At 52.5% G+C, this 22,663-nt stretch overlaps 1 protein-coding gene across 3 annotated transcripts in view; it reads left to right on the top strand.

The window, feature by feature from the left end:
• USP24 (ubiquitin specific peptidase 24) overlaps positions 1-12,298 on the top strand; it is a 134,320-nt gene extending 122,022 nt beyond the window's left edge. For all 3 annotated transcript variants that reach the window (XM_081818485.1, XM_081818483.1, XM_081818486.1), the window contains 7 exons: positions 768-833; positions 2,893-2,959; positions 4,121-4,199; positions 6,140-6,215; positions 6,608-6,694; positions 7,245-7,355; positions 9,531-12,298. In XM_081818485.1, coding sequence (XP_081674611.1) covers positions 768-833; positions 2,893-2,959; positions 4,121-4,199; positions 6,140-6,215; positions 6,608-6,694; positions 7,245-7,355; positions 9,531-9,593 — 549 coding nt within the window. In that variant the 3' untranslated portion in view covers positions 9,594-12,298. The remainder of the gene's footprint in view (positions 1-767; positions 834-2,892; positions 2,960-4,120; positions 4,200-6,139; positions 6,216-6,607; positions 6,695-7,244; positions 7,356-9,530) is intronic.
• The last annotated feature ends 10,365 nt before the right edge of the window (positions 12,299-22,663 follow it).

The raw sequence follows: 22,663 nt of genomic DNA, 5'->3' as shown, positions 1-22,663 counted from the left end.
GCCTGCCCCGGGGTTTGTAATAGTAACAGAGGTAGTGCGGACAGGCAGCAGCTGATCAGGGGACTGTGTGTTCAGGCTCTTAGGAAAATGTGTTTGCCTTCAGCCTCTTTCCGTGCAGCCCCGTATCAGAGGTGATTGAGTTTTCCTTCTGACCCTTCACTCGTTATATGACCTCAGGCGATCTCCTCGTCTATAAAGTGGCGGGAGGTATGACTTGACCTCACAGAGGGTAAAGACACGGCGGCCCTGGCGCCTCGGAAGGGCGGGGTTGTAACGCTGTGTCCTCCCCCGCAGTACACACGCACGAGGCTGCAGGTGCACAGCAGTGTGACTCTTACGAACCCTCACACCTTCCTTAGCAAAAAGGAACTCGTGGCAGAGTTTTCTGCATCATAAGCTGACTTTTCTTACGTACGTCCCTCATAGCGTACTTACCCCGGAGCACATATCCTGGAAAACAGAACAGGATGTGTATGAAGGAAACAGAAACAGAAATTTGGGCCTGTTCACTTAAAATTCTCTCCTTTCCTTTCTGCCTTTCTTCCTCTCTCCTCCCTAATGTCACAGTCGAGTGGGACAGCGTGGCAGTGCTGTAGTCCATGGAGACTGCATTAGCCCCAGGTTTAGCATTCGGGCAAACTGAGGCCCAGCGAGGGCAAGTGATAGCAGTAGAAGTAGAGCTTGAGGCCAGCCCTGTTGCTGGCCGCTCGGACGGGCTTTCCACTGAAGACTCACTGGAACCTTTATGCTTTTGAAAAATATTTCAGAACCAACTAGAAACAGCTCCACCCCATGAGTTAAAGAATACGTTCCAACTGCTTCATGAGATACTGGTAAGTGAAAGATGTTCTGATCCCCTTGTGCTGTTGATTAAGTTTACTAGTCAGCACATGTTTATAAACAGAGAAGTGTGTGCCTTTGTATCGTTTTGCACTCACTTGGTCTGCACTTATGAGTCCTCTGTAGGAGTCAGGTTTTTGTCATTACTGGCTGAGAGGCGAGTGGTAGGAGACCAGGGAGGGAGCTGGACAATCCAGGAGGGACAGTGCAGAGAGCCAGGGAGCGTGGACGGCCTCACCTTGCGTGGGGGACCGTGCTGCACACAGACATTGTCTCCTTTAAACCTCGTGATAACCGTCAGAGGTAAATTGCTGGCTCTACAGTTCGTTCAAATCTAAGACACCATTGGCTCTCTATGTGGGCTACTAAAAATACTGCTTACAAGCCATGAAACTGGAATGTAATTGACGGTAGGATGTGTCCCAGTTTCAGAAGTATGAAAAGCAGGGCAGAGTTCAGTTGTAAGCAGTGACATGCTGAGTGAAGAGGGATTTGCCCAAGGCCACCCTCGAGTTAAAGTGACAGAACCAGGATTTGAGCCAGGCAGCTGGCCCCAGAACCCATGCTGGCCACCAGAGCTGGTGTGCAGGGACTGTAAGTAAGTGGCATGACCAGAAGAGGGAACTGATGAGGGCTTGGGGAGAAAAGCCCAGACCAGATCATGAAAGGCTGCCGGTACCCAGAGCATGTGGGCTTTTTCCCGTAGGCCCTTGGTTGCACACAGGTGGCCAGGTTCTGCCTATATGCCTATTTTATTTGACCCAAAGTTGTTCTGTTTTGTGATTTCTGGCTTCTGGCCTATCCTGAGAAAGCAGGTAGTGTGATGAATTGGCCCCGTTTCCCGCCTGCCCCCATCCCCTAGAGCAGTCAGCTCGCCCCCCTCTGATGAGGCATGTGCTACCCAGTCGCCCTCTGTCCTCGCTGCCTCATATCATAGTACCTAGCCCACTTTGTCTGTTTCTTGTCATCCTGGCCTCTGTAGGTGTTTCAGTTGCAACCTCTGCCGTCACCGATGGGCACTATGGGCAGGCCTTAACAGGAGAGTGACGTGATTTGATTTAGGTTAGAAAGGTTCCGCTGGTACTTGTTTTGAAGGACTGACTGAAGAAGGAAGCCAGGTTGGAATTGGAAGACCACATAGGTGTGGTCTCCATGTGTTTGGGAAAGAGAAACCGTAGACTTTGGTGACTGGGTATGAGCCCATGAGCGCCCAGCCCAGGGCTCACTAAAGAGAGGGAGAGACCAGGTTCCCTTTAGTTCCCTAAGACTTAACATAGGCCTGGGCACAGAGTGGGCATTTAATAAACACTTCTGAACAAGGACAGACATCATGGATGGCATTTATAAAAAGCCTATCTCTCTGGTCCTTTACCTCCTTTTTGTACTTTTACAAAATACGGAAGATTGTTGCTCCTCAGGAGTCGGACTGTGTATTGTTTGCTCAGCAGCAAACCACTGAGGTTACTGCCCTGCGCACAGGTCAGTGCCAGGCACTAGAAGTCCAGCCATGAGCAGGACACAGTTTCAGCCCCGCGGGGCGTGGCATAAACCTCCTGGCAGCAGCTAGAGCCTGTATCGGAGCATAACTCCGACACGGTCTTGGTAAACAGTTTAGACCCTAAACCACTTATCCTTGGGATCATGAAATATACATCCTTGTAGCCCACTGTAGCTTCCTATGGAAAACTACAGAGGTAGCAAGTAAGAACACAGAGATAAGAAATGAATGCGTCTTCAACTATTACTTAATAATTTTTCATCTTTAGCTTAAAGTTTAAGGAGCGCCTGGCTGGCTCAGTCAGTAGAACATGTGACTCTTGATCTTGGGGTCATGAGTTCGAGCCCTACATCAGGGAGTACATTGTATTTAAAATAATAAAATTTAAGACACTGTTGAGATACAAGCCAGTGACATGTTGTTGTTCATTTATATTGGGTTTTGTTAAGAACTAAATTAATCTCTTGCACAGAATCATTTTTAAAAGACACCACTGAGTGGCCTCATACAAGTTCCTTCGTTCATTTACCAGTCTTTGTCTCCTTCTGTCACAGGTCATTGAAGATCCCATACAAGTGGAGCGAGTCAAATTTGTATTTGAGACAGAAAATGGATTATTAGGCAAGTAGCCTGGCCTTCCTGAGAAATGTCTGTAGCAGATGCACAGACAGCCTGTTGTTCTGGCTGGCCTCCTCCCTGACCGGTCTGCCCCGGCACTCGGCCCCGGCGCAGGTCAGCGAGGGCTCCGGGAGAGGCCTGCTGGGGCCATGGGCTCCGCATTCCGGTCAGGAGACGTGAAACCAGAGGATCTTACCAGCTGGACACTCCCCCTTGAGTCAGCAAAGTGCAGCTTGGGGTCCTGTTACTGGGTCGGCTAAGAGTCAGGGGTGCCGTGACTTTTTTCAGCAAGCTAAAGGCTACTTTCTGATCCCAGAAATCTTTCAGTCCACTCTGCAGCCATCAGGGAGGGAAAAACTAAAACCTCAGGCTCAGGATGTTGTCAAGCTCATGAAATGGGATTGGTTTTATTTTTTCACCTGTGGTATTAATGCACCCAAATTTATCTACTCATAAAAGCTTTTTGCAGTTTTCTTTTTCAGAAGGCTAACGTGCCTTTAATGAGCTGTTTCTTAGAAAAAGTGTGGTTAGAAATTGTCCTCTCCAACACCCACCACCCCACCAGTATTTCCAGTTAATCTGAGTCATTTTAGATTTTGCTCTGTGGCAAGAGATCGAAGACCTCCTCTTATTGCAGCAAAGTAATGTGAGCTAAAAAGTTGTGTAGCTGCAACGTCGCAGGCCACCAAGTAGCGCCCGGCTTCTCCGGAACTTCCGGACCATACGCTCCTCGAGAGCCCACACCAAGGATATTTATTTTTATATCCACAAAGCACAGAGTAGGAAGCATTTGTTGAACCTAACACATATCATAAATGTCCATTTATCAAGCTGAAAGTGTTGTAACCGCTCTTCTGTCAGGAGCATGGAAAAGTTTGGAGGTCTGAGTGAATAATCAGCTGTGGAAGTTTGAGCTTCATTCAGTTCTCCCAAAAGCCAAACTCCCACCGCCACATATGTTTCTGGAATACCATTGAAAGCAGTGTCTCTGCCCATTACAGTTTGGGGGATCCTGTTGAGCCGCACTGCCATGCTTTGTGTTAAGTGCCCTCTCTGCTACTCAAACCAGTTGGTTGTGAATGTTCAGGAGAAGAAAGTGGCGTTACTGGGACCCACTTTCCGTGTCGTGCTTTCTTGTCACAATTCCCTCTTCTCTTCACTCAGCCCTGATGCACCACAGCAACCATGTGGACAGCAGTCGCTGCTACCAGTGTGTCAAATTTCTCGTAACTCTTGCTCAAAAGTAAGTATCGACTCAAAATGCAGGGAGGAACTGGTGTCTTCAGTTACAAGTCAGATAGGACCGGGAAACCAGTCTCCCTTGGTTTAGTTCCTAGAGAGTCTGACTCAGGGCATGCTTGCTTGGATGGTTCGGAAACCTAGTCACGTGATCTTGAAGAGCTGTGAAGGGGGATTGTCAGAGGAGCCAAGGATCTTATGGAATCCAAGAAAAAGGCTAAATCAGCAGGCCTTGTGTGGGAAAGGCAGGAATCAAGGCAGATTCGGGGACCTTCCCAGCAAGAGTTCATGAACTTTGGTTTGAGATAGCTTTCAGTCATGTAGCTTCACTACCAGCTCTGTCAGGTTCTAGGTTCCCACTTTGAAAACAGTCACTCAAGAGACAGAATCATGTCTTAGCTGCTTAGACTCGTGACCCCAGGCACTGTGCTCTCTCATTTAATGTCTGCAACAGCTCTGTGAGGCCGGCCGGCCGGCCAGCCAGCCGCACGTCGCGGGCGGTGTGAGGGCCGTGCCTGCAGTCGGAGCGAGGGTGCATCACAGGCTCACGGCCTTCAGGGCAGGGGCTCGCTCTTTGTCGAACGGCGGCACGCTACACGCAACATCAGATTGGTCATTTTAACCCTCTTCAGGCATCCCCATCAGTGGCGTTAATAAGTTCCTCCACTTTATTGGGCAGCCGTCACACCATCGTCTCCAGAACGTCTTCATCTTCCCAGATTGAAGCTCAGTCCCCACTCAGCACCAACCCTGCACTCCCGCCCCCGCTCCCCCCAGCAGCCACCCTTCTACTTTCTCTCTGAATTTGACGACTCCAGGTGCCTCCCCTGAGTGGAATCGTACAGGATTTGTGCTTCTGTGCCTGGCTTATTTCACTTAGGCTGAGGCGCTCGGGTTCATCCGTGTTCTGGCCTGTGCCGGAACTTCCTTCCTTTTTTAAGGCTGAATACCACCCCCTTGTACGGCTGTAGCACGATGTCTTGGTCCATTCATTAGCCGACAGCCACATGGAAAGCAAAAGTCCTCAGTGTTAGAAGGGGCCTTCGTGGCTTGCCGCCTCAGCTCCGACGGGCTGCACGGCTGCCACTGAGTCCCCACCCAGCCTGCCTTAGAGCATCACTGATTTTGCTCCAGATTTTTACTGACTCTTAAGCATGGGGATTGCCATCCTTGGGTTTGTGCCAAAAGAAGAGTAAGAAATCTGTTGAGCCTCAGCTGCTGCATGTGAGCGTCCTCAGATGCATTGAGAGCCTGGTCGAAGTAATGCGTGAACGTGCCTTGTCCAGATGACATAGCATTGTGGACACAGATGGAGACCATCCTGCCACAATCGTGGGTGCGTTAGCTAGGCTTGGTGTTGGCAGCGAGACAGCATAAGTACTTGCCTAAATGGCATTTCCAAATCTTGATGGGGCCGCATGGTATGTCTGATGCGTGTCCTCCATCCCTCCATTCTATACACACAGTGTCGCCGTCAATACTATCTTTGAATGTGAAGGATAGCTTTCCAAGTGGGCAAGGAAAAATGCAAAGAGAGAGGGCTCCAGGACCACACTTCAAAATTGTTTTTCCCCTAATACCATTCTCACTCAAATCACAAAAATTTAAAGGCCAGTTTGATTCTTTTAAGAATCATTTCTCTTATTAAATGGATGATGTGTTGTGGGGGGGGGTTTTGTTTTATTTTTTAGTTTCCATCTTTGAACCGTGATAGAACTGAGTGGATGAGGTCGTTCTAGATAAGAGACTTTTCACTACACATTTACCTTTTTCTGCCTCTCGAAGTTTACACATGGGAGTGTATCCAAACCAAAACAAGTAAAAACTTAGTAGAAATACAACTGAACCTCAGTGAAAGTTGCATCTGTGTATCGAAATCAAAAGGTAGTATAGATGAAACAAGTATATTTGCAAGGAACCATTTGGCTTCTACAACCCCCCCAGGTGCCCTGCTGCCAAGGACTACTTCAAGGAGAACTCCCACCACTGGAGCTGGGCGGTGCAGTGGCTACAGAAGAAGGTAACTAACTGCGGCTTGAGCCTTGCTGGCTGTCACGCGGGGACCAGTAACAGCACATCTTGTCAGGGAAAAGCTCTTCATTTGGAGACTGGCCTCAGAGTTATTTTCAGACTTCCAACTTTTTTCAGTCCAGTTGATACCTAGCTCTACGCATGAAGTTCGTGTCTCGATACAGTGTCTGAACTTCATAGGTGAGGGAGCAGGGGTGAATATCTGAGACCTAGTGGTTCACTGAACTCGAGAGTGAACGTAAAATCCTGCCGGTGTGATAGATCTGGGTCGATCTGTGTGCCGTGTTAGATGCTTTTTATATTCAAATATCTAATGGCAGTAATTGTGGACTCACGTGGGCGTTTGTCGTGTCTGATGGCGTTTTTGACCTTCCATCTCAGATGTCAGAACATTATTGGACACCACAGAGTAATGTCTCTAATGAAACATCGACTGGAAAAACCTTTCAGCGAACAATTTCAGCTCAGGTGAGGCTTCTCTTTTGGTTTTACGTGGCTTGAAATCCCACAGGTAGGATTTTCTGTGTGTTTCTCAGAAGCCACAGCCTCCGAGACAAGAGGTGTAGGTTAAAAACGAGAGGGGGCTGGGGCGCCTGGGTGGCTCAGTCGGTTAAACGTCTGCCTTCAGCTCAGGTCATGATCCCGGGGTCCTGGGATCGAGCCCCGCATCGGGCTCCCTGCTCAGGGGGAAGCCTGCTTCTCCCTCTGCCTGCTGAATACCTGCTTGTGTTCTCTCTCTCATCAAATAAATAAATAAAATCTTTAAGAAAGAAAAATGAGAGGGGGCAGAAGAGGCGAATTTCTGTGAAGACAGCATGTTGTTGGGCAGTTGGCAAATTATGTGCCAGAAGAAAAGCAGTGTGGATCACAGAGGTTGAGGGGCGCGCTGGTGGCTGCCGGGCGGGCGCCACCGGGAGGCTCCCGCCGCCTCCAGCAGTCGAGTGAAGGCTTGTCTCTTCGGTGGCACTGCTGCCACCGCACCCCCCGACTTTTCCTCTTGTGTTTCAATCTCTCACAGGACACGTTAGCCTATGCCACAGCTTTGCTGAATGAGAAAGAGCAGTCGGGAAGCAGTAACGGGTCGGAGAGCAGTCCCGCCAATGAGAACGGAGAGAGGCGTTTACAACAGGTATAGCAGGGGCCCGCGTCTTCATGGGCAAGGGCACCACCTGCTCTCAAGCTTTCCAAAAGAATTTTCGTAATCAAGGAAAAGAGGAGACACCAGCCTCGCCCTCTAGTGCTCCCTGTCCGGGGCTCACCAGCAGTGTGCTTCCAGATGGAACAGTGCTGCCGAGTGAGTTTCCACGAGGCTCTGGCCGGCAGCGCTGTCGCCTTGGAGCTGGGCCTGATAAGGCCAGGCCGCAGCAGCGTTCCTCCCAGCAGGTTCTCTTCCTTCTGCCGGGTTGCCACAAATCACCCCCTCCACCTTTGACTCTCACCAGCCTTCCTGGAAACACAGACCCTTGAAGGGCCATTGAAATGCCCACTTGTCAGGGGAGTCAAAGGATACCCTTAAGCTTACTAAAAAAAAATAAAATGAACATTTTCAGTACTGCTCAGTCTAGCGGGCAAAGGAGTGAAGTACGTATGGAGCGCTCACTGGTGAAGCAGGCGTGTGCCGGGAGGGTGGTCTCCTCTGGAGTTCCACCACAGTGCTTGGCACAGAGGCCTGGTTAAACGAATCTTGTTGGTGAGGTCTGTGCTATTTTTTTTTAACCTTTCAGATCCTCATAACCACCCTGTGAGGTCCCTGTTAACCCTTACTTTCCAGAAGGGACGTGGAAGCTCAGCACCGTGATGCAGTTTAACCCGGGGTGGTGCTCAGCAGCTTACCTCTTCGCCTGCTTCATTTGCAGAGAACATAATGGCTGTAGGACAGAAGCTCCTGCAGCTGCCAGACTCAGCCCGTGCCAGTGGGCGTGCACACGCGTGTACACACACACACACCGACCCCTCCCTCTCTGCACATCACCTCCCGCAGTGTTCCGACACACTCCGCTCTCCCTTATCCTTTTAAAAAAACTCTTCTTCCCTTTTATCCCCTGCCTTCTTTCCCCTTCTTCACAGCCAGACTTCTCCAAAGAATGGTCCAGACTTGCAGTTTCTTCTCTCTCCCTCTTCCTTCGACCTCTTCCAGGCTGGCTCCCTGCCCCGTGGCTGGCTCAGCGGTCGGGTGACAAGTAGCCTACACTTCTCAGGCCTCATCATAGTGGAGCACTCCGCAGCATCTGACCCTGGTGGCCACTCCTCCCTTCTGGAAACACTCTCTCCCGGGGCTTCCATGGCACCTCGCTCTCCCAGCCTTCCTCCAACCCCTCCAGCTGTTTGTTCTCCGTCTTCACCACCTTGATTCTTGCAGGTGCCACACAGGACAGTCCAGCTCTCTTCCTCAAAGACACCTCACACCCGCCGTGCCCCATGCCTCCACCCGCCCCCACCGGAGCTGGCCTCCCTCTGTGTCCTTATCATAAACAGCACCCTGTGCCCCGGACACACTGTAGTCCACTCACAGGTCCTGCCAGGTTGACCATTTAAATCTCACCCGTGCATCTGTTCCATTGTCCTGAGCACCTTAGTGTCTTGGGGCTTTGTGAGAACTCCCTGCCTCGCTCTTGCTTCCCTCTACTTCGTCTGCTTAAACCCTCGATGGCTCTCCATTGCTGTCAGGGTAAAGGCCAGAATCTTCAGCACAGTCCTGCTTGATGTGGCCCCTGCCTACCTCCGCCCCCTTCATTTTCTGACTTCTGGATACCAATGGTCTTCTTGTAGTTTATCAAATGCCTTTTTTTTTCCTTCCACCTCGGGCCTCCCCCCCCCCCGCCCCCGGTCTGTCTCCCACTGGGCTTTACGTGTCACTTTGCAGAGACTCCCTGTTCCTTCCCCACCCCCACCGCCAGCAGCCCCAGGACACACGGCAGGCATTCAGAACTTTGTTAGTGTGCAAACCAAAGGCCACAGCTGCTGACAGAAGCAGAATTCAGGAGTGACCCAGAGCCGTCTCCGGCAGAGTGGCGCGGTGCCCAGCGCACAGCTGCCCCGTCTCGGTGCCCCCCCTGAGTTCTCACGAGCGCTGTGGCACTGTTGCCTAGTCGCTGGGTGCCTTCAGGGACTGGGAGAACATGGAAATGAGAGTTGTGCATAATCGGGAACCGTCGAATATAAGGTGTTACATGTCTGTTTTATTATCCTTTGATAAACTTTCAGTTGTTAAATGCACTCGTTTACCGAACACAGGTCAGTGGGCGCAGAGAAACTTTTCTCTAACTTTACTGTGCATGAAGTGAACTTCCTTCTCTTTTCAAAGGGTTCAGAGTCCCCCATGATGATAGGCGAGTTGAGAAGTGACCTTGACGACGTGGATCCCTAGAGGAACAGGCACACCGAGCGCGCAGTGAGGAGTCAGCTCAGTTCCCCGGGTGCTCAGCGCTGTTTGGAAATCAGATTCTCACCCTTGAGCCCTTTAGAAGAGCCCGAAGCTTGGACTAGGGGGGCCTGCCGTGATCCCAGAGGAGTGTGTGTTTTTAAAGAAGGCACTCTTGGCCCCTGGAGAAGGTTCAGGAGCTGTTTGGCAGTGGGAGAACTCCTGCCCCCGGATCAGCCATCCTGGGGCAGTCCGCACGGGGATTCACGTTTCTGTGGAGATTCTAGGAAATAAAGCCGGTGGCAGACTTTTTTTGTTACGAACATACAAGAGTGAATAGGGTAAAGCCGTTGCTTTCCCTATGATGCTACAAAAGAAATCCCTTTGGTTTTTATATTTAAAAAAAAAAAGCAAGCTGCCTTTAGATATGTGGGGGGCAAATTTTTAATCTTGCAGTAACATTGAATAGAAATATCCAATTTAAAATGATGTAAAGATAGGTGATAAAATTCCTTTTCATTGTAAAATAGTAGTTAAAGAACTCCGTTTACACAGACCTTTGTATTTAATATGTCTCCCTATTTGTATAGAATTTCAGACGGGTCAGGATGAGAGCCCTGGGCATAAAAGTTGGATCTTGATGAAATGTTACCAGGATCAAAAATTGGGAAATTTATTATGCTCTTTAAGGCATTTTTCTGATATAATTGAGGTTGAAAAGAGCAATAAAAAAAAAAAAATTGTCCTCCAGAAGTACAAGGTGCATTCTTTGACATCAATCACTAAAGAAGTTACGGAATTTTTCCCCAAATTTTGAAAACCGCAAAATAAAAAGCACTTTAAATTATAATTTTATTGAGTTTGACTTCATAGAATCATCTTTTTAATGCTTGGAGACATATTGAATAAACTGTAGTCTTAAATCATGTGATCTGCAATCATTTGCTTTTGCTTAAGATATAATTACTAAAACCCTTGGTACTGGTTGTAAATGAAGTTAAATATTTGAGTTGAGAAGCACTGCTCTGTGAGTTGTAGTAATTTTAATGCGGAGAAGGAACTTGAGACTGTTTCTCTTCAACATGACTAATGAACACTGAAAAGAGACAAAGATTTATTTTCCCAGAAATAACCAGAAAGTAATTGAACAACTGTCCATTTTGTTGGTATTTCCCAAGTATACCACCATCCACTCATTTCAGATTAGATAACCAGCTTCCCTTTCTCCAGAGGGGAGAAGGGGATATGCCAGTGTATTTCATATATTTTGTACATTTTGTATTTTGAGTTCCTACACACATTTTCAACCCTATTTTGTCTTTAGTTACGTGTTCTGCCTTGTTTCCAACTCCCCGTGCACGTAGGGAAGCTTAGGAAGTGCCAGGTTGCCCCTGTTGGTTAGATTTGCCAAGTCAAAGAGGCGTGGCCAGCCCCAAAGTGCCTTTTTGATGGCTTCCGCATTGTGTGGACACACGACAGACACCTCTCACTGCTGTGCACTCCAGCCCCCAGCCCCTTCGCTACTAAACGTTGAAGTGACTGTGCAGCCGGACCACAGTTTGTATGTGTGTCTACAGCCCCCACAGCCTAGCGATGGCCATTGTCAAGGACACTGCAGACGGGCCTGCGTTTAAGAGCAGAACTGCGCCCTCAGAGAATTGGTCAGAAGGAGTTGGCAAATTTTACATGGTTCTGCTCTTCTTGGAATTTCAAATGTGATGTTTTAAAATTGATTTTGAGTTCATAAATACTCCCATGTCCTACTGTTTTCCTAACTGCCCCCACCGCAGCCTGCTCTCCACCCCCATCCTCACAAAACGATTGTGTAGGACATGACCTTGAAATGCCAGTGATGGTCTGTGTTGGGATATCCTCACTGGCAACTGCACTCTCAGGAGCCCAAATTCAGGAGTGAAATTGCCACTTCTAGTCCCTTATTTCCTATGGAAACAACACCTCCCACCACCCCCAGCACCTGCTGTCCTCACTGTAAGGCTCCATCAGGATCACCCGTCACTGTTGTGTATCATACGCTCTGGTTAAGTTTGTTTGTGTTGTTGCTGCAATGACCATCACTTCCTCTTTGCCAGGAACCACTTGATTTCCAGCGGCTGCAGTCTACAACAAACCTGCTGAGGACTTTTTTTTTAATGTACAACAAAGTGACAATTACGACAGGCTTACCTTGGAAGAGTCATTTTTACTGCCAATTTTTTGGACGAAGATGTTTTTATAAACCTTTCAAAATGGTCTGCACATCGAGTAGGAATTGCACAACTAACTCAATGCTGTGTGTTCTCAAGACACTCCCTTTGCGAGGCCCACCGTAGGGTGCCACGCCTGCCCCTCGGAGCCATCTGGGAAGGAAAACAAACGAGCAGCCCAGCGGGTATCTTGCCCATGACTTCTCCTGGAGTACTCACACGGTCACTGGCAACTAGAAGAAATGGTAGGACCCAGAGCATCGTGTCCTCGGACTTCCCCTGTCTTGCCCCACCCCCCCTGCTAACATTGAGATGTGTGCAGTTACCTTTTGAGCTTGGAACAAGCAGACTGGAATTTTCCTCTGCTACCTCTTGTGTACAAAATCTTGTTTATAAAATTTCAAAAGGAAGTAGATAAACTAGGGGAGAATCTTAATCCTAAATTTGGTTCATGAGTGGCAGAGTTCTTAGCTTCTAAGGGTATAAAATAAATTTTTCAAAAATGTAGAGTTGGAGTCTGGCCGACCTTCTTCTGCTCGGTGTGGGGAGGGGCGCCCCGGGCCCATGGCCTGGTGTGAGATGGCTCTGGGGTTGCTTTCGGAGCTTGGCGCTGATGAGGTGAATCAGGCCCCTCTTTAATAATGAGGGGTGATGGCTCTTGTAAGCCTTCTGCGGTTCTTCTGCATAGCCTGACCATTTTAGGATTCGTTTGCCGAGCTTGGATAAGGATGCCAGGCTCAGGCTGATGGCCTACAGACATCTCCCCCATAGCTCTGAGGTCTCCCAAGTGGTCCCAGTAGAAATGAGGTCCCTGGGCAAGCTGGGCTTCTTGTGAGACCATAGGTCTCAGTCTCACTCCTGATGTCCTGTGTGTGCGCATGTGGCTCCATGTTTGCTGCCCCAAACCTTCCTCCTGTGGCCCACACCAGTTCTTGTCCCACTCGCAGTGACCACCTGCCAACGTAGGCAAGACCCAAGTCGTTGGCCTCTCTCGAGCCTGGAGCGGTCAGGGTATGGCTATCCAATGAACCGACACCTGATTCCGCGCCCCCTTGGGGAAAGGGCATGTCCAGCACCGCGTAGCCCACCAAGGTGCCCATGGCTTTCAGGCTGTTCGCTTCAGGCAGTTCTTGAACGCTTTCCATGATGCTAAGTTGTCAGAAAATACAATTTGGGGGGATTTTTGCTTTGCAGGCAGATTGCCTTATCATTTATGATATGGTCTGCTTAGAGGTAGGCCTTGCTTAAGACAGCTACACTCACCAACCCCAGAGAGGCCGGGAGGTCCCATATTGAATGGGGTAATTACACTTCGCAAACTGGCCTGAGACTGTTCATAATTTCCAATCATGAAACGTGATCGTGGATATAGTGCTGACTCATTACAGAAGCACTGGGCAGTCGTATAACTTATCTTATTCCATAAATACTGACTCTGTGCCGTGGGGAGGAGAGGATGAAAAAGACAGGGAACCAGAGCTTGGCAGTGGACGTGGAGGAGAGAGCGTCAAGAATGCCACAGGGGCACCAGTTACCAAAGAGGGGGGCCCCAACGGCGTAGGGGCTCAGGGAAGACATTTTATCCGAAGCCAGACGTAAGTGCTTTTTATCAAGTGCCTAGTAAAAACAAGGCGTCATCCTAGACAAACTCAGGCAAGAGTCGTGACAAAGTTGTTTTTATTTTAAAAAGTCACCATATAATAAAAATGTTACAAAACCTGGAACAATTATTTTCCAAGTAACAAAAGCAAAACAGAAGTCTAGAAAAGCTTCTTGCTATAAAGCAGTAGAGAGAGCTGTTTACAAACAGACCAAATAGATAAATTCTTATTTTTGTTTGCTTGGGTGGGGGTCAGGGAGCTCAAAGAGGGAGGGAGAGTTGCCCTCCCCCTCCAGCCCTGAGAACCTCTCCACCCCCCATCAGAGAGAACCTGCCAGCGCCGTTCACCCAGTGCCCCGTCCTGCCTCACCGTACTGCCTCAGGCCTGTGCACCCCTTCTGAGCCTCAGAAGTTTACCTATAAAGGTGGGGGTCCCCACCTGTGCTGTAACAAGAGGCTTGGCTTTACAGCCAAATCCGGATTATGTGTGGGCCGCACCTCCCTTCCTGGCCCTGCAAGCTTGGCAGGCACCCCCGCCCAGGTTCCCAGTTTCTTCCTCTCCGAAGGGCGGACGGCATGTGTCCTGTGCAGGGTGGGTGCGAGGGCTGGGTGAGATGGGGTGCGGGCCCCGCGGCCCCCACTGCGAACTGTAAAGTCGGCCCTGGGCGATGCCTCCTGCAGGGCACGAGGAGGGCTGCGGGAAGAAGCAAAGGCTGGCCCCTCAAGCACCTGGTCCGGTCTCCCGCCTCCGGCTGGATCTCTGTTGCTGTTGCCAGGGGCTCAGGAGTGGGTACGAGGGCTAGGGATATCGTCAACAAAAGCTGTCTTCCAGGCGAGTCCTAACAGCAGGGCTGGGAGAGCCTGTGAGATCACCAAACTGACTCAGGTCCCTCCACAGAAGGAGCGGGGACTTGAACCGGGTCTCCTGGCAGCCGACCATGGGTTCATTCTGGCCTCAATGTTCTCCTCTATCCAATGGGTAGAACAGACCCTGCCTTTGTCCCGGGGCTGCTCTGAAACCCTGTGAGAATATGGGTGGAGAAGCACCTTGGCCCTTTGGAACCACCGGCCAGACCTGGGCAAGCATCACCCTTGGCAGTGCCTAGCCAGCCTGCACCCCACAGTATGGAAAACTGATCCTCCGTTGATCAGGGAGCCCAAAGGGGCTTCTCCAAAGAGGGCAGGAGGTAAGGAGCCATTTCCCTGTTTCACACTCACTTCCCCTTCCAGCCCTCAAGTGTCCACACACGGGAGGATGACTGCCTCCTTCGGGGAGCCCTCGGGGTCATTCTGCCCAGGAGCTGAGCACAGCCTGACCCGTGTGTGTAAGTGGTGGAATGTCGGGTGCTTCCCATTCAGCACAGGTCTGGGGACAGGGCGATCCAGGCTGAGCGGTCACGTTCTCCCGGGCACGGAGCCCACACCGCCCCCACCATGCCAGTGCCATAGCTCCGGGAAGGTGAGAGGTGTCCCCCGTCCCCTGGGGCCCAGGCTGAGGAGGGCAGAGGAAGAGGGAAGGAGAAACCCTCACAAAGCTCCCCCAAGGCCTGGGACCACAGCTCAGGCCCTGACATGTGATTTTTCCCCACGTACAGTCCTGGGCTGGGCAGTCACTGGGACCCCTGGGGTGCCTGCTCCCCCGAGGGCTGGCTCTGACAGCAGATGGTGACGGCTCCCCACAGCCTCCTCGCTGGCCCTGCCTCCTGCACCAGCAGTGCTGTCCATCGTGGGGATCCCCAGTGTGTGGGAGGCTCCGGGGGCAGGAGGGCGCAGCCAGGCAGCGTCCAGCCCTCCTCGAAGGCCATGGTGACCTGCCGGGACCCAGGGACAAAAGCAAGCAGGTGTCCTGCATGGGCACCCAAGAGCCAGGCCCGCAGGACACAGGGGATGCCCATCGCCAGGCCAACACCAAGCTCCTCCTCACCCCAACCCTGTGCCTCCTCCAGCCCTCCCCATGCCAGTCAGCAGCTACGCCATCCGCCCAGGAGCAAAGCACAAACCTTGGAACCACCCAGCCCTCCCACCCACATCCAGCCCCCTGGGTCTGCAGGCTCCTCCTTCTGGTTCCAGTACGCTCCACACTCCCACCTGGGCAGAGCTCCCCACCCCTCGGTCACAGTGGATGTCCACTCGTCTACAGCTGGTCTCCCTGCTTCTGTCCTGTCCCCTGGAGTCTTCCCGGCAGCCAGAATGAACCTGTCCACACCCAGGTCAGACACCCCATTCTCTGAGCACAGCCCACCCCAACCCTGGACTCAGAACCCTACGGGGCTCCCAGTTCACTCAGGCAAAATCCAAAGTCCTCAGGCCCCACCTGACTTGGTCCTGTCCCCTCTCTGGTCCCCCTGCTTCACTCTGTTCCCCATCCCACAGGCCTCCTGTCTGCTCCTGGCACCCTCCAGGCATGCTCCCACCACGTCAGGATCTTCACCCTGGCTGTTCCCACTCCTGCGACACTGTTCCCTGCGATGCCTTCCACCTTCTCAGTGAGGCCCCTCCTGAGCACCCCAACCCAACATTCCCTTCCCTGCTTTATTTGTCTCCATAGTATCTTTTAAGTACTCTATATTACGTTTCGTTTTCGGTCCTTCTCCCCCACGAAAACGGACACTTCAGGAAAGAAGTCGGGTTCGTACCCCAGTGCCGGGGACAACGCCGGAACCCCACAGCCATCACGCAATCCGTGCTGAGCCAGTGGATCTGGGGACAGGGTCCTTGCCCTAAAGAAATGCGTCATCCAGACCACAAACACCACTCTCGTGCTCCTAAAAACCTTTTCGGAGCGCATTTAAGAGCAGACCACCCAGGGCTTCCTTTTAAGAAGCTCCCTGCGGCTTTTTAAAGGCGAGGAGAGAGCTGCGGGTGCGCGGGCACTGAGGGTTTGCCGGGTGCGCACCCGCGCTCTGTCGGCCACTTGGCTGCTCCTCACTCAGCTCGCTTGTCCCCTCCTCTGGGGCATAGCAGGGTCCTCTCTGGCCCCAGGATCCAGTGGGGCTCCTGGCCCCGAGCAGCCTCCGGCAGCTTTGTTCAATGCGGTAACCAAGGAATGCACGAGGCCAGCAGTGCTTCACGTAGCAGGCATGCACGCTCTCTGCGAGGGGAGCAGTGCACCCAGACAGCAAACCCCACTATGCCCCAAAGCAACAACTGGCCCAGCTACACCCAAACACACACATGGGCTGTTCCGCACAAACCTCTGCCCAGATACGTGAGGGCCACACAGAAAAGCTGCACGGGGCAGGCACACACCAGCCCTTGGGGCGCCGGGTGCCTGTCCTGCCCCCACAGGCCGTGTCACCGTCGCTGCAGGGCCTGGGATTCCTGACTGTGCCCGGCGCAGGGCGGCAAGAAGCATGGACTCTGGCCTCCTCGAGGCCCACACACTGGTGGGGCCGCCTGGGGGGCCGAGGTCCTCCGCCTCCCATTGGGGGCTGCAGCCTGGGGCAGAGGAGAGTGGCCCAGACCCTTGGAGGCTGGGGGACCCTCTGTCTCTCCTCCTTGCCACCCTCAGACTCCATCGCTTTAGGGTCTGAGGCCAGAGCCGGGAAATCCAGAAACAAGTCAAGGTAGGAGAGACACTAGCCTGAGTGACACAACTCCTGGGCTCTCAGCTCTGCTGCTGGCCTGCTGTGTGACCGTGGGAAAGCCACTCGACCTCTCTGAGCTTTAGTTTCTGAGGGCAAGCACTTTCTCCTCTGCACCTGGAGATGGACCAGGAGATGGAGCTCCCCCAGGCCCCCACCCAGGCAGAAGTTCAGGGCTGAGCTTGAAGTCTCTCTGGGGCACTGGGGCCTCCCCTCACGGGCCTGGGAGTCAGACATATCCCCAGCTACAAGATCTTGGAAGGTGGTCCTCCGCTACGCCAGCCTCAGTTTGCCCATCTGTAGAATGGAAAGAGTGACCACGCCTTCTCACAGGGTGGCGCTGAGGATGAAACAAGGACCCACAGGTGCAGCCCCGCCCAGCGCCTGGTGGGGGGCAGGGCGCGTTGGGGTCACCTTCACTAGAAGCCCCCGTGTCCTCGCTGAGGGGCCCTGGGGAAGTCACTCAGCGTGTGCAGGGTGCATTTTCCTTAGCTCTTTGAGTGGGCTTCCTAGCGAGGTTCTGTGGCTCCCAGGATTTTAAACTGGCACGTGCCCTTGAGCTTATCTGCTGGGCGTTCCCAGGGGGGAGAGTGACCAGAACACCATGGACTTCCCACCAAACCAGGACCCCAGCGAGGAGCATGGCCAGTGGTCCGTGGGACCTGCCCGTCTCTCCTCTGGACAAGGGCCCCCGCCACCTGACTGCGCTCATCTTTCCACTGCAATTGCATTCTGCACACCCTACCAGCCTGCTCTTCCTGGAGCCAGCTCTTAACTCATCACCGCCCCTTGTCACCCTCTTCCTCCTAAACCTTCAGTGGCTCCCCAGCACATACATGCTTGAGAATCAGCTGAGCCGGTTATTCCAGGCCCACCATCTGCCGTCTCCCCAGACTCACCCCAGGACACCCCATGCTCCATCCAAGCAGGACAACTCAGCCTCCTCCCAACTGGAGGGGCACTATCCCTGGGTCCGCAACAAGGATTCCACCCCTCAACCTGCCATGACTTCCTGCTACCTGCACCAGGCATGCTTTCCACACAAGGTAGCCCATTCATAGTTACCTGTAGCAGGGCACGGACTTCAAAGCAAAGAATGATAATGATGGTAGCTATCATTTGTATTGTCCTAGCTAAGCGCTTAGCACCCATCATCCCCATTTCATGGGTGAGGATCCTGAGGCACAGAGAGGTGAAGTAACTGGCTGTTGACTGGCAGAGCCCAGGTGAACCCAAGGTCAGCTCCACCTTCAGCCCCTGCCCCGAGTCCCTCCCTGAGCGGCCTCCCATGCTCTGTCTGGGAGCTTCCCACCTCACGACAGCCCATGAAGCAGGTCCTACCTGATCCCTCCTGGGAGGAGTGCACAGAGCTGAGAGCTGAGGCCACATGCCCAGGGTCACGGGACGGAAGTGGGAGAACTGACCTTCACCCCGGGCAGTCAGGCTCCAGCGTCGGGCCAGCCCGGTGGGGGCAGGGGTGCCAGGAGCCAGGGACTTCTCCTGGCCCCGAGGACATGGCCCCGCGGTAGCAGCAGGCATGGGTCTCCATTCCAGCCCCAGCGGGGAGCAGGGGGAGGCAGGGACGAGGCTGAGGGTGCGATGGTGCCGGCCCAGGGGAGAGAAGAAGGAGGGCCCAAGGGATGGAGATCCAGGAGGGAGAGGGACCGGGGCTCAGGGGTGCGGCTGTGTGGTCGCGGAGAGGTAGGGTTCATAGACTAGGATGGCGGAAGTTCAAGACCCTCCCCACCCCGGGCTCCTGTGTTGGGGTGTCTAACGACACCCTCCACAGCCAGGCCGGGTCAGCCTCCAGGAGCATACCACATGAAGCCCACAGGGGTCGGGCCTGCCCATCCTCCCCTCCATCCTGGGGGCTGGGGGCATCCACACCTGCCTCGGGAGCCGAGGCTGGAGAGCGAGGCAGGTGTCCTTCCAGAAGGCCACCGGCCCTGGCCGGCAACACTGAGAGCCCAGATACACCTGCCCACCGCAGGCAGCAGGACCATCCACCCCCTGTGGGCTGAGCTGGCTGGCTTTCCCAAAGAAACTCCAGGCTTCAGAAGTCCGACAGGTGGCTAACGGCTCACCCAGCCACTCGTCTCTGGGTGCCCCAGGCTCCCTGTGGGCTCCTTAACCTGCCAAAGCCTCTGTGAGTTTCTGCACTTACTGTCTGCCTAAGTACCTCACCATCTCATTTAGTTCTTCAATGACCATTCCTATGTTTATGCCCAGCCTCCAGATAGGGAACGAAGACTCAGCAAGGTAAAAGAATTTGCCCAAGCTTATGGACTAGTAAGGGGCTGAGCTGGGACTTGAACTGAGCCTGGTACAAGGCCAAAGCCTAGTTCTTTTTTTTTTTTTTAAGAGAGAAAGAGCAGGGAGGAGGAGAGAGAAAATCTTAAGCAGGCCCCACACCCAGCGCGGAGCCCACTCTGGGTCTTGAGGAGGCTGTGAAGCTCCTCAGCCAAGTAGAGAAGCAGTGTGAAAACAGGAACTTTGTGTTCTCACCAAGTTAGGAGGACAGGGGGCGGAAGGGGGGAGGAGGCGTGTGGGGAAAGGGGCAGAGGCTGAGAAACAGAGGTATTTCAGACTCGCAGTAGGGCCAAGGTGAGGAGAAGGGAGGCCAGAAGTCCTCAGCTACCCAGGCCTCTTTCTGCGCCTGCACCATAGCTGTGACCTCAAGGCTATGCTAGGGGAGTGAGAGCCTACCTGTCCTATGAGAGGAACCTTCTGAATAGCATCCGCTTCAAAGGAATTTGGACCGTGAGTCATGCTCTTCTAAAATGACACAAGCCCCACTGATGTTGCAGGGCCTGTCCCTGTGAGGTTCCCACAGGCAGCAAGTTCATCAGCACAAGGACAGCTAGCAGGCAGACCACTGGCTTTGATCCCAGCTCTGCCCCTTATTGTCTGTGCGGTCCCTTCTGAACCTTGGTCTCCTCATCTTTCAAATGAGGATGGAAATACCTTTGGGGCGTGGCCAGGCTGAAAGGGCATCCTGTACCTAGAGCCAGGAGTCACTGTGCTTGGTACTCAGGAAGTGCTCAATAGATGTTTCAGCGATGGGTACATTAAGAACGGTCCCCAGTATGCCATGCCCTGCACCGGAAAGCCAGGGAAGAACTCGTGGAAGGCGTGCAGGAACCCCCGGGGAGGTGGCTCGGGCCCACAGGCGGCGGGCAGTGCACTCCATCTGTGAGCGTGGGTCTCCTCCCTCAGCACCACCATGCAGATGTCCGGCAACCCCCGGGCAGCCTGGCTCCAAGCAAGGAGGAGTGCCACGACGACATTAAAAAATAATAATAATGCTATGTGTCCCTTACCCACCTGTACTAACAAATGAGAATTACAGCAAAAGAAACACAGTCCCAGTCTAGGAGGTCTCAAGAGAAGCTACCAAATTAGGACCCCAAAAAACACACAGAGGCCAACTATTAGCATTAACTTAGTTTATACAACACTTTCAAATTTGGCAGTCAGCAAAAACAGGAACCATGGGCCACTCGAGAATGGACGCTCTGCACCTGCACCTAGCTCTCTGTGGGCCCAACCCTGGCGGGACCACCCTTGGAGGCCCTGCCTGAAGGTCACCTCCTTCCAGAGACCTTTCTAGTTACACCTCTCTCCCCAGACCCCATCAGAATAAATCACTTCCTCCCCATTCTAGTAACTCTTTGACCCCTTCCAGAGGCACTATGGGCTGTGTGGCCATGGGCAAGTCCCTCAACCTCTCTGAGCCTCAGATATCTCCTTTGTATGGTGGGAACCGTAATATCTCTGGCACAGGCCTGCTGGGAAGGCTAAGAGAGGTGGTTGTGTTACGCACCGGCCTCATGCTCTGCAAATGCAAGCCCAAGGGATGCGTGAGTGAACTAAAGCAACAATTTTCAAATGGGAGAAAAGACAAGGCCACGGTCTATAGGCACAGGCGTGCTTGCTCTTATCTGCTTCTACTGCTCTCAAACAGACACACCTGTTCACGAACCTTCAGTGGCTCTTCAGACCCTAAATGATAAAGTTCAAACTCCATGCTCCTCTTGGTCTCCACCACAACCTAACCTCCCACATTTCTATATGTGCACCTTGGGCCCCAGCCAGAGTAGAGTAGGGTCCATAATCCTTTACCTAAAGTTAGGGCCAAATGGGTTTTAAGATTCATAATTTATTTGGACTTTACAAAGGTAGTAATGGGCAATCAAGGTGCTCAGAGGAGTTGGGAGCAGCATACTGTAATCTATGCAACAAAATATATGAATATGAATACTCACATAAATAGAATAAATTATAAATAATCTCATGTCGGGGGCGCCTGGGTGGCTCAGTCGGTTAAGCGTCTGCCTTCCACTCAGGTCATGATCCAGGGTCCTGGGATCGAGCCCTGCATCAGGCTCCTTGCTTGGCGGGGAGCCTGCTTCTCTCTCTGCCTGCAGCTCCCCCTGCTTGTGCTCTCTCACACCCACTCTCTCTCTCTGTCAAATAAATAAATAAAATCTTAAAAAAAAAATAATTTCATGTCAGTTCAGGTCAGGTTACCACCAAATAGATTACAAGAAAACCTTTTGGTTTTTGGAACATTTTCCATTTCAGAAGGCAAATAAGGAGCTGTGGACATGCGCTTCCTATTCTCCACCTCTGGCCTTCCCAGCTCTGTGCTTTTGTTCATACTACCCCTTCCCCTAGAATAAAACTCTCCTGCTACCTTTATTTATTAAACTCCTATTTATGCTTCAAAGGCCCATCTAAAATGCCCCTCCACTAAATGAAAATCTAACGAATTGGGAGGGCACTTTGTGCAGTGGATGGAGAAGTAGAATTCTGGTTCCAATACACCAGGGGGATGAACCCCCTCTCTCTGGGCCTCAGCTTCTCAGGAGTAAAATAAAAGGATTAGTCCAAAATCCTTCTCTGCCTGGCAAAAATACCATCACTCTAAATTCAATTCCCACAAATATCCATTGAATTAATGAATAACTGAACTTTCAGAGGTTCCTGTTCCAAACCTCCACCAGGGCAGAAACATCTTTGATTGCTTGCTCACCTGCACTCACTGCTCACTACTTCTGGAAGAGTTGTTTGGGGGCAGTGGTGACTTGCAATGCCCTTTCTCATCCCAGCAACGTCCTTCTAGAAGGTGAAAGCCTCAGGGAACAAGGAAGGGGGGCTTACAGCTGGGGGGGGGCGGGTAAGCCAGACTGAAGAAAGGAGAACTAACAGAAGGCACAGGCAACCCTAAGGGCCCAGTGCCCCCGCCCACCCTGGCACACTCGGGCCCCGGGTGCTGGGGCAGATGCCCCGCCAGGTATCCATTAGTGCTCCAGGAGCTGCAGTGTGGAGTGAAGAGTATGTCACAGGAGGTCACTGCAGCCAGCTCTCTGCCCTGCCTCACACGGGGCTGTCACAAGAACTCCTTTCCCTTCACAACAAGCCCTAGGGAAGGACTGTCACCTCCCCTTTAAAGAGGAGGAAATGGAAGCCCAGAGGTTATGGAGCACCACAACCCCTGTGAGCGATGGAGCCAGGATTCAACCCCAGTTCTGACTCCAACCCGGGGCAACGGGACCAGTCCCAAGGCCTGGGAAGGTTGTAATCGGAAAGAACCAGGCGGCCCTGAGCAGGGAGCTCCCATAGCCAAGGGGCCAGGTGCTGGCACTGACCTTCGGGAAAGTCGCCAGGGCCACCCTGGGCGGACCG

The sequence above is a fragment of the Leptonychotes weddellii genome, chromosome 4 (genome assembly GCF_054177405.1).
Source record: "Leptonychotes weddellii isolate Sample4059 chromosome 4, ASM5417740v2, whole genome shotgun sequence".
In the NCBI taxonomy this organism is placed as follows: Eukaryota; Metazoa; Chordata; class Mammalia; order Carnivora; family Phocidae; genus Leptonychotes; species Leptonychotes weddellii.
This window is presented reverse-complemented; position numbering and strand designations above follow the sequence as displayed.